Source organism: Fundulus heteroclitus, chromosome 5 (assembly GCF_011125445.2).
Source record: "Fundulus heteroclitus isolate FHET01 chromosome 5, MU-UCD_Fhet_4.1, whole genome shotgun sequence".
Lineage (NCBI taxonomy): Eukaryota > Metazoa > Chordata > Actinopteri > Cyprinodontiformes > Fundulidae > Fundulus > Fundulus heteroclitus.
Window position 1 is genome coordinate 25972535 of NC_046365.1, and position 15222 is coordinate 25987756.

General features: G+C 43.5%; 1 protein-coding gene across 2 annotated transcripts; it reads left to right on the top strand.

Annotated features, from left to right (window-relative positions):
• Positions 1-241: 241 nt before the first annotated feature.
• On the top strand, positions 242-13461 carry samd1b (sterile alpha motif domain containing 1b). Of its 2 annotated transcripts, none has more exons than XM_036137301.1 (7): positions 242-2033; positions 5681-5945; positions 9073-9203; positions 11115-11163; positions 11261-11366; positions 12231-12345; positions 12456-13461. In XM_036137301.1, exons 1-7 carry the CDS (start codon positions 924-926, stop codon positions 12597-12599), a joined length of 1920 nt encoding a protein of 639 aa, XP_035993194.1. In that variant the 5' UTR covers positions 242-923; the 3' UTR covers positions 12600-13461. The 2 variants fall into 2 exon arrangements, with proteins under 2 accessions (XP_035993194.1, XP_012722363.2); XM_012866909.3 differs by having other exon boundaries at positions 249-2033; positions 11255-11366.
• Positions 13462-15222: the final 1761 nt, after the last annotated feature.

Here is a 15222-nt window from a genome sequence, read left to right on the forward strand (position 1 = left end):
TATTTTACATGTACAAAGAATTTGCTTTGGTGATAAGATGCTACACACATACAAACATGCAGTTGACATAGGTAAATGTAGAATATATAATGTGCAATAAACAAAACAAATGCAAGTTGTATAAGAAAATAAATAAGAATAACACAATACCTAGGCACAGTGTGAACGGCCATCTGCTACAACTGACTGGAGGTTAGAGAAGACAAACCAGAGACACAGAGCACAAAAACTCTGATCCAGGAATACTTTCTATATGACAGAAAAGTAAAAGGGTAATGACATTTTACTAGCTTTCTTAGTGGGTTCTAGGAAAGAAACACAGCTAAGCAGATAAGCTCTGAGGCGTTTTCCAAGTTTAGAGGATGAAATTAAGCACATATAGTTAGTTGTAGAAAAAGTTCAGCCAATAGCGATGTCTTGGAGAGAACCATGGCTAAAAAAAAAAGAAAAAAGAAAAGACATGGCCAAATGTACCGGACCGTCAAGTTGTTGACAGCAATAGCTCAGAAGATGCTAGGCCAGATGCAGCTATTGTGAAGAGAAAAATATAGAGAGAGAATGTAAAGTTACAAACTGAAATAACAATTAAAACAAAATTGGAGAGTAGTAGGAGAATGTTGCAGAGTGAGGGAAGGTGGTCTTAATGTCCTCCAGCAGCCTAAACCTACAGCAGCTACAAGATGGGTCGCTCTGACTACAAGCTTTTTATAAATTATTGCTCTAGTGAGAAATGAACATCAAACTTAATATAGAATATTCACACCAACGGCTTGCCATAGTCTTCCGTCCTCAGTTCTTCAGCCAGAGAGGGGGGTGGGGGGTACCGCCGCACTTTGGCTTCACGGCTCTGACATAGCGTCACCGGTGAAACAAGAAGACGCACTCTCGGGCCGAGTCCCATCCGCACCCACAAAGGAGAGAAGATGTCCGAGCCCAACAAGTACCGGGAGTGGATCCTGGAAACTATCGACTCTCTCCGTTCGAGGAAAGCCCGTCCGGATCTGGAAAGGATTTGTCGAATGGTCCGGAGGCGACACGGCTCGGACCCAGACCGAACCAGGACGGAGCTGGAAAAACTCATCCAGGAGCAGACGGTGCTCAAAGTTAGCTACAAGGGATCCATATCGTACCGGAACGCGGCCAAGGTGCAGAGGAAAAGCAGAAAAAGGAGCGAGTTCGGCGGCGGCGCGGATGCGCCGAGGGAGCGGACCAAACCCGATCATCCGAACAACAACGGCGACAGCGCGCACAGCTTCACCGACCCGGAGGAAGGCGAGGAGGAGCCGGACCCCCACGCCGAAACATCAGCCAGCAGCCGAAACAAAAAGCTCCAGCCTGCCTCCAGCCCGGGTAGCGGAAACGGGCGCCTCGGCTGTGGCGCAACAACGAGCTGCGCTGTCGGGAGCGGCTGCGAAGAGGAGAAAGCAAGTGCACCGAGAGACAAGGGATTAGGGCAGCAGGGAGCGGGGAACTGCCCGCCGCCCGGAGCCGCCAGCCTCGGAGCAGGAGCCGGAGCCCCGAGTGAGGATGTTCCACCTGGCGGAGGAAAGAAGCTTGGTGTGTCCGGAGCTGACACCTGGAGGCAAACTCACCCCGAGAGCGACAGCCAAGCCCAGACACGGCGGCAGACCGAGTCTAGCCAGCCCAAACTTCGACACTCGGGAGGGAGCACCAAAACAGCGCACCGCCACGCCAACTCCGAGCTGCGCGACAAACTGGCGGCGCTGTCCGAGAAAACCCACCGAGGAGGGGTCTCTGCGGCCGCGTCCCGAGGCCACGTGAGGCCGCTGGGCTTGAAGGAGATCCTGGGCTACCTGAGCAGCCAGGAGCGGCTGTCGGAGGAGAAACTGACCCGAGGCAAAGTCAAAGTGGTGATGGAGAGAGAGGTGGAGAGGGGCAGGCTGCGCAGGACGCGCTGCGGGAACATCACTCTTCCTCTGCGGGGGGTGGAGCTGGAGGAGCCCGAGCCGAGGAATGCGTCCGCTGACAGACTTGCGAGAAGCGCACTGCAGGACAAGCGCGCAGTGAAAAAGGTGTGTGGGCAACTTATTATTTCTAACACGTCTGTCCCGCCCGTCGCCACAAAGCGAGCCGAGCAGCGCAGCCTCCGCGGGCTCACCCATAGATTAATGATCGGTGTTTAAACCGCACGCATGTGGCACCGAGGCGCGCTGGGCTCGGCTGGAAAGATAATTACATTGTTCTTTAATTAAACCTGTCTGTAACTGGATGTTCTCCACTGTCAGGGTCACTTATTTGGTTTTCAGTTAAGTGTCACTACGATTAGTTGATTTATTTATTTTTTTAGTTTATTTTTTGCGCCGCATGTGGCGCGATCGTGTGCGTGTTGTTCGGTTTTCTGCACAAAAGGTGCGGAGTGCGCGACGCTGAAGTCGGCGTACGATTGGGTGCCCGACTAAAGGGATGTTCCGCTGCATTTGACAACTTGGAGCCATCATCAGAATCAGAACCAGAATACTTTATCGAAATACCCAAAGGTTACAAATGTAGATTGTAATGTATAGAAATAATAATCAAACAAAATAAACGTAACCAAACAATAAGCACAGAAGAATTAAAGAGAACAGTGGTGAATTCCTTTGATTGCATGGACAAAGTAGAGGTGGTGGTAATTCGAGTTATTGTACATATATTGATTATTGCACAGAAGAAGAAAAAACAGAATCACCGATCCCAAACATAAGAGGTGTCAAACCTTAACGGAGGTGTTGTGGAGTCTGGTGACCACAGGTAGGAAGGACTTCCTGTGGCGCTCTGTGGTAGATCTGCACTGATTAGAAATCTAAAATACTTTGAATGAGCAAACGTCACCTGTGAGAGGATATCCCCTGTTAACAGTGCGTACGAGGGTACGAGGGAAGAAGCCATGAGAACCTGAACGCTGAGTATAGACCAGGCGTGAGGGGTAATGTGTATCGCGTCACTCGGTGTAGTTATATGATGCAAAGCCAAGATGGCACACCAAGAGCAGAGGAAATACATGATATTTTATTGTCAATCTGAATCCAACACTGATAATAAAATGTTAAGGAGGGCGCACAACCATTTTGCTTCCATTTAAAGCCCTGGTTGGATATGAGATGAAAAGCCTCGAAATGCAGATTTTTGTTTAGTTTAACTAAATAAAGGTTAAGCAAACTTGTATTGCCTTGAATTTAGCTACTTGCATATTCCCATCAAACATGACCAACTTACCTGTAGCATCCACGCAGCGTGATGCTACCACCATGTTTTACTATGGGAATGGTGACAATAAAATATCATGTATTTCGTTCTGTATGCACTCTGTGCTACAAAATGACAATAAAGAAAGTCTAAGTCTAAGTCTAAGTTCAAGGATGCTTTTTCTATAGCCCGACATGAATGTCGAATCATTTCTTTTAGGTTTGACCAGTGAAACTGCCGTAGCTTTGTAAGATGGACCCAGTGTTGGACAGTCTTCCTTTTTACAAATCACAAACTGGGCCTCACACAATAGTATTGAGTAGCTGAAGAATGAGGCAATACAAGTGTGAACATTTTAAGTATTTAAGGGTAGTTGCATTTCGACCGGGCCTAATAAAAATGGGTGGACCAAATGATTTTAGTTGAACATACGTTTATTTGTAAGTTGCACATTTGTAAGTTCGCTATGGAGAAGATAGAGGCTGAGGGGAAGGAGAAAAGACCTTCTCTGTTCACGTGAACATCCTTGACTTGACAGCGGATAAAAAACAATCAAAAACCCATCACCTGTAAGATGATTTAGGGTCACAAACATGGCGGAGCAGCTTCTGGATCATTTAAACTGCGGCAGCCTGTCAAAGTCATTATTTCCGTTTCTGAACGCAACGTCACTAAGTAACGGCTGCCGTCCAGACGCCCAACACACAAAACCGTTTTTGTAATGAGTGGAAAACTTCTGCTGTTTTTCTTTTCCTTTAATAAACACAATATTCCGCTTAACAGTTAAAAAGGGGGAAAATACGGTTGTCTTTACAAATGATCCTGTTTTCCTCTAAAGCAATCAGAGTTTTCCTCTGATCTGCTCCGCCTCTTGTAGATTGTAACATTTCATAACCTTTGTCGTTACCTTTCACAGCCACAGGTTTGTAATCTCAACCTCCACCCTGACTAGATATTATTTCTCGTGTATTTCACAGGGCGCCTCTGAGTGCGTAAGTACGCACGCCGAAGGCCGAGTTCCAAGTTGTTCTCTGTGTTTTGTGTTTGTGCTCCAAGCCAGTGAGGCATGTACTCCTGCTTCGCCTTTAACCCGCCAGCAATAGTGTTAAGCCTACTGGAAATAACACTGTTGGAAATAGCACTTTTATGTCGTATCCCCAAATTCTATAAGTATAGCTGCAGCCCTTTTAGGCTCTGCGCTTCACCGCGTCTCACCTTTCTACACAGCCTAGATGGCTATAGGAAAAAATAGGCTATTTGGGAACTGATTTTCCGGTCCCAGGATAATTTATGTTCAATGATACCCGGTTGAGGTGGTGAGGGGAGTGGAAACAATTCTTCTTTTCAGTTCTGCACTGTGCGCGAGGGATAAACACCGTGGGGAAAATGAATAAATACAGACTCTAAAGCACTCTTTTTAAAGACGGAGGATGAGGAATGAGGGGTCTCCGCTTAAACTCCCATTGTTACAGGACCCTACAAATGCTCCTTAAAAGTACGCCCTGACATTACAGTGTGACTAAATTGAGTATGAGCAATTGAATTCAAGCACAAGGTAACGCAGAAGCCCCACAGCATGCACACCCCCAAAAAAATCCGGAGCTCTTCTGTTTCTCTGTGCCGCCTAATAGGAAAGGTGCCGTCTGGCACACATCATGACAATATCCAGCACCACCTTCACCTTCTCATGCTGAACAGCTTCATGGTGTTTCCAGCATCTCCTTCCATTCGACTTATTACAGTCCCGCGGCTCTTAGGCGGATTTCTGTTGGTTTACTGAGAATTAGAACATGAAGCTTTCTGCTTTCGTGTTTGGGACGAGCATAAATAAAATTTTATTCTGCTTATTTTTTTGTTTTGTTTTTATGATGATTTTTATGATGGCTTTAAGTGACACCCCTAAAAAAAAAAATCAAATGAAAGCCACTTCATTGGGTGAGCCCTGATACAAAGTGGGTGGGCTTAGGCCCAGCCAGGCCCACCCTTGCTACGCCCCTGGTTCAGGGTCGTTAAATGCGTTAAATGGCCTTTTATCTAATCAGATGCTAACTTCGGCCGGTGTTTGGGGGGGTTGAGGGGTGTATGAGCAGCATGAAGAGCGCCGCTGCCTGCTGAGAGCTGCTCCACCCTCCCCGGTCCACCACAGATGGTGTGTCCAGCAGCAGTCCATCCCTCTGGGTTTCCCTTTGTGGGAAGCTGACGCGGAGCGGAGCGCGCCGCGCGTTCTGTGGACAACTTGAGCCGCTGCCGCGCGTTCAAGGACTGAGCATCGAGTTTATTGTTGATTTTTCCTCCTACCCTCATTTAAACCTCCCTGTGGTCCCAGATAGCGCCCCCCCCCCCCCCCCTTTCCTCTCCCCGTAGGCGCAAACTTGACTAGACTACAGCTGGACGCTCGTTATTTCTGAAATGTGTCTCTTTCCAAGCATTTCCCCTCCACTGCCCTTGTGATTTTTGTAAAGAGGACATTTTTTTTTCCAACTCGTCTCTGCAGTCCCCGCCTCCAGGCCGCCCGGAGAGCGAGCCCATGGAAACCGCCGGAGAGGAAGCGGAGGAACCGGGAGGAGAGGAGGAGGAGGAGGAGGAGAAAGAGGATGAGGATGAGGAAGATGATCGCAGGAGTTGCGATGAGGGCGCAGGACTTTCCCCGGTAGCCATGACGACCGAAGCTGGACCTCCTGAGGAAAACGGAGAAGATGCGGGTTTTCAGACAGGGCCGGAGGAGGAGAGCCCCCAGCAGCAGAGGCAGGATGGAAAAGGTGCGTCTACCCAGACATGTTCAGCTACCTCCAGGTTGGATTCCTGTTGCGTTTCTCAAATGAGTTCAGTTCCTTACAAAAGTATTCACACCCCCTCCAAAGTTTTCAAATTTTGACGCATTACAGTCTCAAACTTACTTCAATGTGTTTTGTTCGGGTTTGAGCTGGTTGACCAACATAAATAGTGTTTAACTGGGGAATATAGAAAGGGTTATGCGCTTATATTCAGACCCCCGAGTAGACACTTGGTAGAAGAACACCTTGCTGCAACTATAAGTCTTTGAGAGTATTTCTCTACCAGTGTTGTACATCGAGACACAGAACTTATTTTTATCTTTGTAAAGCAGTTTAAGCCCAGTCATACTGAAAGGAGGAGGTCTGAGCCTTGCCACGATTTCTCAGTGGCTTTAGGTCTAGACTTTGACTAGACCGTTTAACTAGCAGATGGTCTTTGATCTAAACCATCCCATCATAGCTCTGGTTGTATGTTTAGGGTCGCTGAAGCTCTGCTCCAGTCTCAAGGTTTTTGCTGCCCCTTCTTGTATTTGTAAACTCCAAACAGGACTTCTAATGGCGCTTGTTATCTCACAAACAGACTCTCCCCTCTAAGCTGGGGATCTCTACAGCTCCTCCAGAGTTGCCACAGGCTTCTTGGCTGCTTCTCCGATTAATTTTTACAAAAGCGTCCTTTGATTGTGAAGTTTGAAGGACTATTGGTGTTGGTCTATCAAATAAAATACATTGTATTTCATGTGATGGGTCAAAATGTGAAAAAGTTCGAGAGGTAAAGACGCTTTCTTCAATGTATGAGGGGCTGTGCAAGCCACGCTTTATCCTGCCACCCTCACACACATAAACACGTCACTCATAAACATATATTCTTCTGAGGCATACATATATTTCACATTTCATAGGATTAAAATAGCAAGCAATGAATGAATGTGTATGACACATGTATGTGTGAGAGAGAAGGTATAGTGGAAACTGAAGTTGGATGATTTAGGGAACTCTGATTGGCTGAGATTACAGGGTCATGTTCATCAAGTGTACCGTTGCCAACTTAGCGATTTTGTCGGTATATTTGGCGACTTTTCAGACCCCTCTAGCTAGGGGTGGGCAATATGAAGAAAATCTAATATCACGATATCTTTGGGCTATATCACGATACACAATATATATCGCGATATGTTCAAATAACCTTGAATAACATATGTTTTTAGCCAAATAGTGCCTAAAGTTGCATTGGTATATCTCATATTAATGTTTTTTTTGTTTGAAAAATTGATTGCAAAAAAAAATGAATTTAAAATGTTTTATTTTAGCCATTTTTTCCACCACACCTGCACATAGAAGCTTTTCACAAATTACAATATTGTCACATTAAAGCTCTTTCCTGGTCAAAACTGGACCTTAAAAAACAGAACATCCCAGCGGCCAAAAGGAACACCAAGGAAAAAATCTGACACAAAATACACCTGAAATAAAAGGTGCTCTTTTGTGCTTAAGACATAAAAATTTGTAAAATAAAAATGTGCCAATCCCAAAAACAAAAGCCTGTATAGTGACTATAAAATCAACTGACCAGTCGCAGCTACGTATTTAGAGCATCTTGAAAATATTTCCGTTGCTCTTTAGGTGCTGGAAATTTTAAACAAACTTTTTTTTTCTGTCATATGGGATTTAGCAAAAGAAAACGACAGTTTCAACAGTTTTTATTTCTGTGTTATTGGCAACTTTGGTGAATTTACGTGAACGCCCTATATCATTCTGTAGTTACTGTCTTGAGGCAGCGGTGAATGCCAAGTATGCTTACTAGGGTGGGAACTCCCACTTTCAGTCTGTAGAGACCCCCTTGTCACGAATGCTGCCGCAAGCCCCTCGCCGTGTACCAAGGGCGGTCTTCATCCTGTAAACCCCGCCTGCAGTCACAGCAGAAAGACCACCTCCACTTAGGGTTACCAAAAGGTCCCGATTTGTGCGGGACTACCCTGCATTTTTCACTCTTGTCCCAGTGTCCCACAAACCCAGCGATGGCAGCTCGCCAGCCAGTGGTCAGACGTGGGTTTTTAGATACAGAAACAGACCCACACCATCACACATGTGCAAAGCTGCCGGTGACCTGACCCTGGAATACAGAGCAGGATACAAATATAAAGTAAATATAGTTTTGTAGTTTTTTTTCTTTCTCTCTCTGAAGCTAAAACACTTAAATAATTCCCTGAATTTGATTCACACTCACTTATTCACCTCCCTCACTGTGTTTGCCTCTGATCATTTTGGTTTTATGTAGTGTGGATTCAGGCAATGTATTAGAATCCATAAATAATTTTATAAAGTTCATGTGTAGTTCAAAACTCATTTAGAGTGTTTTTAAACACATTTCTTGTCTTGCCAAAAGCCTCTTTTTCTCACAGCCTGGATCAAAAGTAAATTAAGAAATGTGCAAATTTGTCCGTTCATTCCAGTACACAGTAAATAGAATATTTGCTCCTCTGGAATATTGTAAGGAGGTCGTCCTTGGTGTCCTATCAAGACTCTTGGAGGCAAAAAGTCATCTCTGTTTTCAGTTCTGCTTCTTAAAAGCAAAGCAAAATCTGCAGACATCCATACAAAGACTGTTGTGTATTGACTACTTCTCTATTCCTTGAATTCTAGGGCAATTATTGATTCTGACAGAAATACAGATAAAACATGAACTGAATAAGCCAATGAGGTATTATTAATACATTTCCAGATTTCATATGCATATATATATATATATATATATATACACATACATACATATATATGTGTGTGTATATATGTGTGTATTTATGTATGTGTGTGTGTGTGTGTGTGTGTGAAGAATATGTGTAAAAGGTGAATGTGTGTGTTTGAGAGGAGAGCATGTGTGAGAAGTAAACTATATGTGTATGAGAGGGAAATGCGTGTAAGACTATGTTTGTCAAGGTGGCAGAATAAATTATGGCTTGTACGGCCCTTCATATATATTAAATGTTTTTTCTTAATAGTGTTCTTCTAAGTTTTGTTTTATGTAGTAAAATGTATTGCTTTAAAGGTCATTTCTTTGTATTTGTACTTTGAATCCATACCCGTCCCTTTTTCATCTCTTTCCGTCTTGCTTTAGCCGCTTGCGCCCCAGAGATGTCTGGGCTTGAGGGTCCCCCGGAGTCCCATTCACCCCCTACCGACGGAGCCTCCTGGTCTGAGTGTAACGGCGTGTCCTTGGAGGACGGAGCTTTTGCCTCGGATCATTTGGTGAGTGCATCCTGTTCACTTTTATCGCTGGTGGATTTCTTTATGCAAACCAGGTAGCTTAGCATGTGATTTTAATCGACGTAATGCAATTTAATATTCAAATTATTAGGTCTGTCGCAACACATTGCAATAGTTCAGGTTTGGGGTGGTGTGTTTTTGCTGGCTTGCAGGCTGAGTTCATGGGATCTGCCGGTTAAACAAGGGCACCTTATGATTTAGTAAACCTGGCTGCTATGTTTAGACCCTCTGCAGGGGATAAAACTTTGGCCAAGAATCAAACAGGAATGAGCAAAAAAGGACTTTGTACAGCACATCAGTCAACCGATTGGTTTACCTCTTGCAACAAATCTCAGATTGATATTGGGTTAAACTTTGACTGGACCATTCAAACGTATTATTATGTCTTTAAGTGTTTTTCAGCTTCTAACAAGTTTGGTTGGGTGCTTCTCTGAGTAATGCTCCCTGTCCTGTCGTGTTGCCTATCCTATCAGTTTACGTCCATGTGTTTGTAGGTTTGCATCTGTGCTATAATCTTTCCGTTTTCCCATGATGGATCGAACAGAGCCCTGAGAGATGTTTTATCACCCGACCCTGCTTTAACCTTCTCTTCAACTTTCTTCCTGACCTGTCTGATGTGTTTCTTGGTCTTCATGGTGCTAATCTTCTCCAGGAAAACTCTGAGGCCTTCGCAGAGCAGCTGGATTTACGCAGAGGTTGAATTACGCGCAGCTTTACTCTTATTTATCAAATAGGTGACTTTTGGCGGCGCTGCATTTTATTTAGAGGTTTCAGGGTAACAGGCGCTGATTTCAGTGGCATGGATCACTTAGCAGGAAACTGAAAACAACGTATTGTTTCCTTTTCACAATTGAGCTCCAGTTTAAATACTTGATAATGGCACTATAGGTCTACATACATATGCCACAAGAGAGTTCATGCTTTCCTTCATTAGTTTGGCATTTTCCTTTATTCTAGCATTTTAAAACAGAAGCGTTTTTATAGGTGATACCCTAGGCCAGGGGCCTGCACCCTTTACACTCTAAAGAGCCATTTTTGCCCACAGTGCACTTGAATTAAACTTGTTCAGAGCCGCAAATGTTGCCTGGCCTTTTGAAAAAAGACAAGTTATAATTTTTGATAAAGATCTACTGTAGGAAATGTGTTGTCATCGTTAAAGAAAGGCCCTTTTATGTCTATTTTGAGGTTTAAAAAAAAGAGGATGGACGGGATGTTGATATTTCTGGATAATGATGTAAAAAAAAAAAATAGTTTGGAACATAATGAAAAAATCTTGACTTTAAAATTAAATATTACCGCCACTTTTAGCATCATTCTGTTGTGAAAATTAAACGCAATTATTCCAAGACAAAAAAAACCCGGCATTTATTATCATTATTACATTTAAATGCCATAATAAAAATATAATTCGTTGCCAAAGTTATTAAGAGCCACTGTGGAAATGACCAAAGAGCCACAGCTTGCAGACCCCTGCCCTAGGCGTTGAGTTGCCAGTTTTAAGGAGTCAAGAAGAGTTTAGGTCTAGAAAGAAGATTCCAGTGAGTTGGAACAAAGGTAAAAAAAATTCTCCTTGGCAAGTGTTATTGCATTTTTATCTCCTAGAAGGTTGTTTTATCGTTTTTTTCTAAGCCAAGCAGAAAGATCCTGTTGAATTAAATGAGTTTATGGCTGTTTAAGGGGGGGGTCGACTCATCAGCCTTGTCAGACTGGTCTCCCCCGTCGCCGCTCTTCATCCCGAGCACATCATCACTCACACTCCCCCAGCAGATGGGCTTAATGTGCCGCTGCAGATTTGTCGTTATGCTGCCACCTCCTCTTGTCCTTGGGTTCAGACGGAGGCCGATGCTCCCTTTCTCCTTGGATTTTGTTTGACCTTGTTTTCTCCCCACACAGAGCTACGCACAGCAGGATGAGACACACCTCGCCGCCCGCAGCTTGCGCGGTAAGTTTCCCTCCCGATTACCCCGGTACCTGGGTGAGCTTGTGCACGTCGGTGCTGTGAATAACGCCTGGCCTGATATTTCCCCCGGTAGACTTAGAGTACAAAACAGAGGTTGGCGCTTCGTCCTGCATGCTCACACCCACCGCCTCCCCGAGGGACTCCAGCCTCCCTGAAGAACGAGGTATTAACGACAGCAGTGGAGGGTGAGTACAGCAAAGACGGGAAAACATCCAGTCACAGATGGATGGTGTCTCTTGTCCGCAGCCTTCTTTCACCTGAATGCACAGATTTTCTGTCAGATTTAGTCCGGGATGCCGACTAGGCCGTCTAGAAAAACTAAAAACCGAGTAATCTTCTTCTGAAAAAAAACACTTCTGTTGAACTGGATGTGTGTTTGGACTTACAGTGGTTCTGGAAAATAACGTTCCTCTTCATTCAATGGTTTTGGGTCGAAGCTCAATTCTATCTACCTTAGCCAAAGCTCAGTTCTGAGAAGTTAACCCCACAGCACGATGCTGCCGTCACCTTGCTTCGCTGTGGGGGTGCTCTGCCCCTACCGATGCACAGTTGTTTAAGTTTGGTTGTGTTTTGAAACCTTCTACTGACTCATACCCTTTTTTTTCCCTTTGAAACTTCCATGACTTTAGCTGAAATATGCAAATGAGCAAATGTCAGGAAATTCCTCCTAGGAACAGTAGACTTTACTCATGGTTCATCGGATTTACTAAAACTAATGGCAGGTGTAAAATCAGGAAGACTAAGTGCTGAAAATAAATCTAAAGTTGCTTAATCTAAAATTGTTAGTTTAATTAATGCTAGCGGGTTATTGGACATTTTTCACACCTGCCCCGCCAACAGATGTAGTATTTTTCAGTTGAATATAAACCACATTAGCCTTGGAAAGATGATTTATTATTGTCTCCTTATTTCACAATTAACAGCATTTTTTGCAGAGCTGTGTGCACTTTTGAAATCCCCTGTTACTGTACCCCAGACCTTCGGTGTGCCCTGTGAGTTTTATAAAAGTCCGACGTGTTTTTTTTTTTTTGTTTTTTTTTCTGCCCAAGGCAAATGAAGGTTGACGGCACCGGAGTGAGCCCAGTGGACTGGACCGTGTCGGATGTGGTCAGTTATTTCACAGAGGCGGGTTTCCCTGAGCAGGCAGCTGCCTTCAGGACCCAGGTGAGGCTGTTCTCTTCTCTCTCTGCCACTAGTGGGCGCCCTAGACTGCATCTGCTCAGCTGCTGCAAACTTCATGGACCTCCACTCACTGCTTTGCTCTCTCTCCACAGGAAATCGATGGAAAGTCTCTCCTCCTCATGCAACGCAACGACGTCTTGACCGGCCTGTCGATCAAACTCGGACCCGCCCTCAAGATCTACGAGCGTCACATAAAGGTTCTGCAGAAAACGCACTTTGAGGACGATGACTGCTAACAGCGTGCAGAAAACACACACCCGGACTGTTCAGTTCCTTTCTAAATATAGCTCAAGTAGTATAAAAATGCATGCGTGACATAAGGCAAAATAGGTTTTTCATCTCTTGAGAAATCCAACAAGCAACCACATCTCAGTTTGGAGCCTGCTTTGCTCCGTGTGGAAACGTGGCTGGATTTTCTAGGAGGATTTTTCTACTGATCGAAGCACAAATGTTGGCCAAAAAAAGTAGAATTTTAGAACATTTTCATATGCATATAGAGTCAATACAAAAATGTAATTTCTGTTATTTAAAACAATGAAGCACTTTCCTTTTTTTTATGAATTAATCTGTTTAAGATAGTTTGTGTTTTTAGGCTGTATCTTACGCACATTGTGTCGGAGCTCATGTTTTGGCTAAATATTGAGCCCGTGGTATGAGAACCTCATGCTTGTAGGTGTTGTTCATGCAGAGGAAGCATAGTGGACAAAACAGCAGTTAAAAAAAAAAAAGCAGATTAGTTACAAACTTTGAAGCTGGAGTAGCGTTCATCACATTCAGTGCCGGTTTTCACACATAAGCAGGTGATCTAAGCAGTAAACCAGTGTTTTCTCTCAGTTTTTCAGAGATTATCATTTGAGAGTTGATGTTTGTTTTTTGTTTTTTTAACTGGAGCCTGAAGCATCACCTGGACAGCTAGCAATAGAAGGTCTGTATTATTTTCAAGCAGAATTCCCTCCAGTCGGATTGGACCTTTTAAATGATGATGCCAGGAACCGTTTTCACAAATTTACTCTTTAGCTTAAGGCTTTGATAAACTCTCAAACTCACGATTGGGATCTAAATTAAGTTTCTTTGCAAATAAAATCCTGCTTTAAAGTTGTTGATTGCCTTTTTTTTATGATTTATAGATTCTCTGTATGTTACCCTAACTGCACAGCTCACCTGAAGAAACCAATTTGACATTTCCAAAAACTGAAAAAACAAACTAAATAACTTAAACAAAATACCTCTAACTACAGTGCAGTCGTGCAGGAATGAAAAGTTGCTTCTCCAAATGTTTATGTTGTCTTTTATCGAGCCCAGATTAAATAATAAATCTATTTGAATAATCAAAACTGAACATTTGCCTGGAAACGTATAGGGCAGTGCTGTCCAGTTCCGGTCGTGTCCTGTATGTTTTAGATCCAAGTGTTCCCTTGATTTAAATAAATGAGTCATTATCAAGCCCCTGCAGAGCCGGATAAAAAAGTAATTAAACCACTTGAATCAGCTTTCACATCTAACACATGGCCCTCGAGGACTGAAAGTAATAACACTGCTGCAGCAGCAAACGTGAACACCTCTAGAAAAAAAAAAAAATCAATGTTGATGAACTGAGCAAAATGTTTTGTTGTAATTGTTTAATTTGTTGACTTTCCATGCATGCATGAATCTTCATGTAGCAAAGAACATGGCGGTCCCACAGTTGCTAATGAGCGACAAATAACCGAGATGAAGTCTGCTCCGTCCAGCACAGTCCCTCGTCTTCATCAGTCGTCTCTTTAAACCGTCACAAGAGAAGATGTTTTGCATGTTTATGGTTTATGTGTAAGTGTAAGTCAGCAGTAAGGCTGTAACAATAAGCGTTCATCTTACTGCCACAATGTACTGTCAGCATTCTTAACATCAGTGCAGTGAGAGGCGACACCCAACCAAAAAGTGCTGTCCGATGATATTGTGACAATGACTGAGGTTCAATCTATTGTGCAGCTCCATTCACGTTTATCTCAAATCGTTCTTTTGTTTTGGTCTGTCCTCACCGTTTGTTTTACTCCAATTCAGGGTTTAAGAATTCATTGTGTTTGGTCAAAAAAAGATTGTAGATGGCTTTTAAGAAGAGTCCTTTCTAGTGGCGCCTTGTAGGTGCTCGGGTGTCTTGCCCCTGATCAAAATTGCAGGAACAAACTATAGACACAGTAAACTAATAAAAAGTAATTAGCACTTTGGTTCTCTCATAAAATGTGTCTGACTTTTGATTTTTCAGCATTCCCGTATAATTCTGGGTTTATTTGGGGTTATCATTTTTTGTGTAGGCTTAATTTGAATGTTCCGACAGTGAGGGACAGGCCAGTGTGTACGTATGCTTTTAACCTTCTGGCTTCCATGTGACTTCCTGCTGGCCTCTAATTGGTCACTTAAAGATTTTCCTGAGGGCGCAGCTCTCTGCGCTTGTGGCCAATCAGCAGTTTTGGTGTCTTTCTTCCTCCAATCAGATTAATTCATCAAATCTATTCATTAAAGTCACACCTCTGGCAGCTGAGATACGGAGACGAGGAGATAGCTCAAACATAGGAATACTAACACAAGAGTCAGACGGCAACGACAAAAAGGAGACAGGAGACAGAAGAAAATCTGGTGATATATTTACAGAATAATAATTTCACTAGACTTTTGCTGGAGGAAAAGAACCCAGATAAAGGAACTTGGACCGGACTGACAAGGCTTAAAAATCCAGTAGTAGTCCTTACATAAATGGTGACATCTTTCCAGAGATGAATGAATGATTTATTTTTTTATTTTTATGGCTACCTCATTACATTCAAACTCGTTGTTAAACAGGTCAAGAGGAGCTACACAGATGCTACAGTTGCGTGTTTAGTT

Bases quoted from the DNA above. Each gene is read 5' to 3' on its own strand.
- samd1b (XM_012866909.3), top strand. From the start codon at position 924: ATGTCCGAGCCCAACAAGTACCGGGAGTGGATCCTGGAAACTATCGAC. The intron at 11,164-11,254 runs GTAAGTTTCCCT...TTCCCCCGGTAG, and splicing joins CGCCGCCCGCAGCTTGCGCG to ACTTAGAGTACAAAACAGAG. The intron at 12,346-12,455 runs GTGAGGCTGTTC...CTCTCTCCACAG, and splicing joins CAGCTGCCTTCAGGACCCAG to GAAATCGATGGAAAGTCTCT.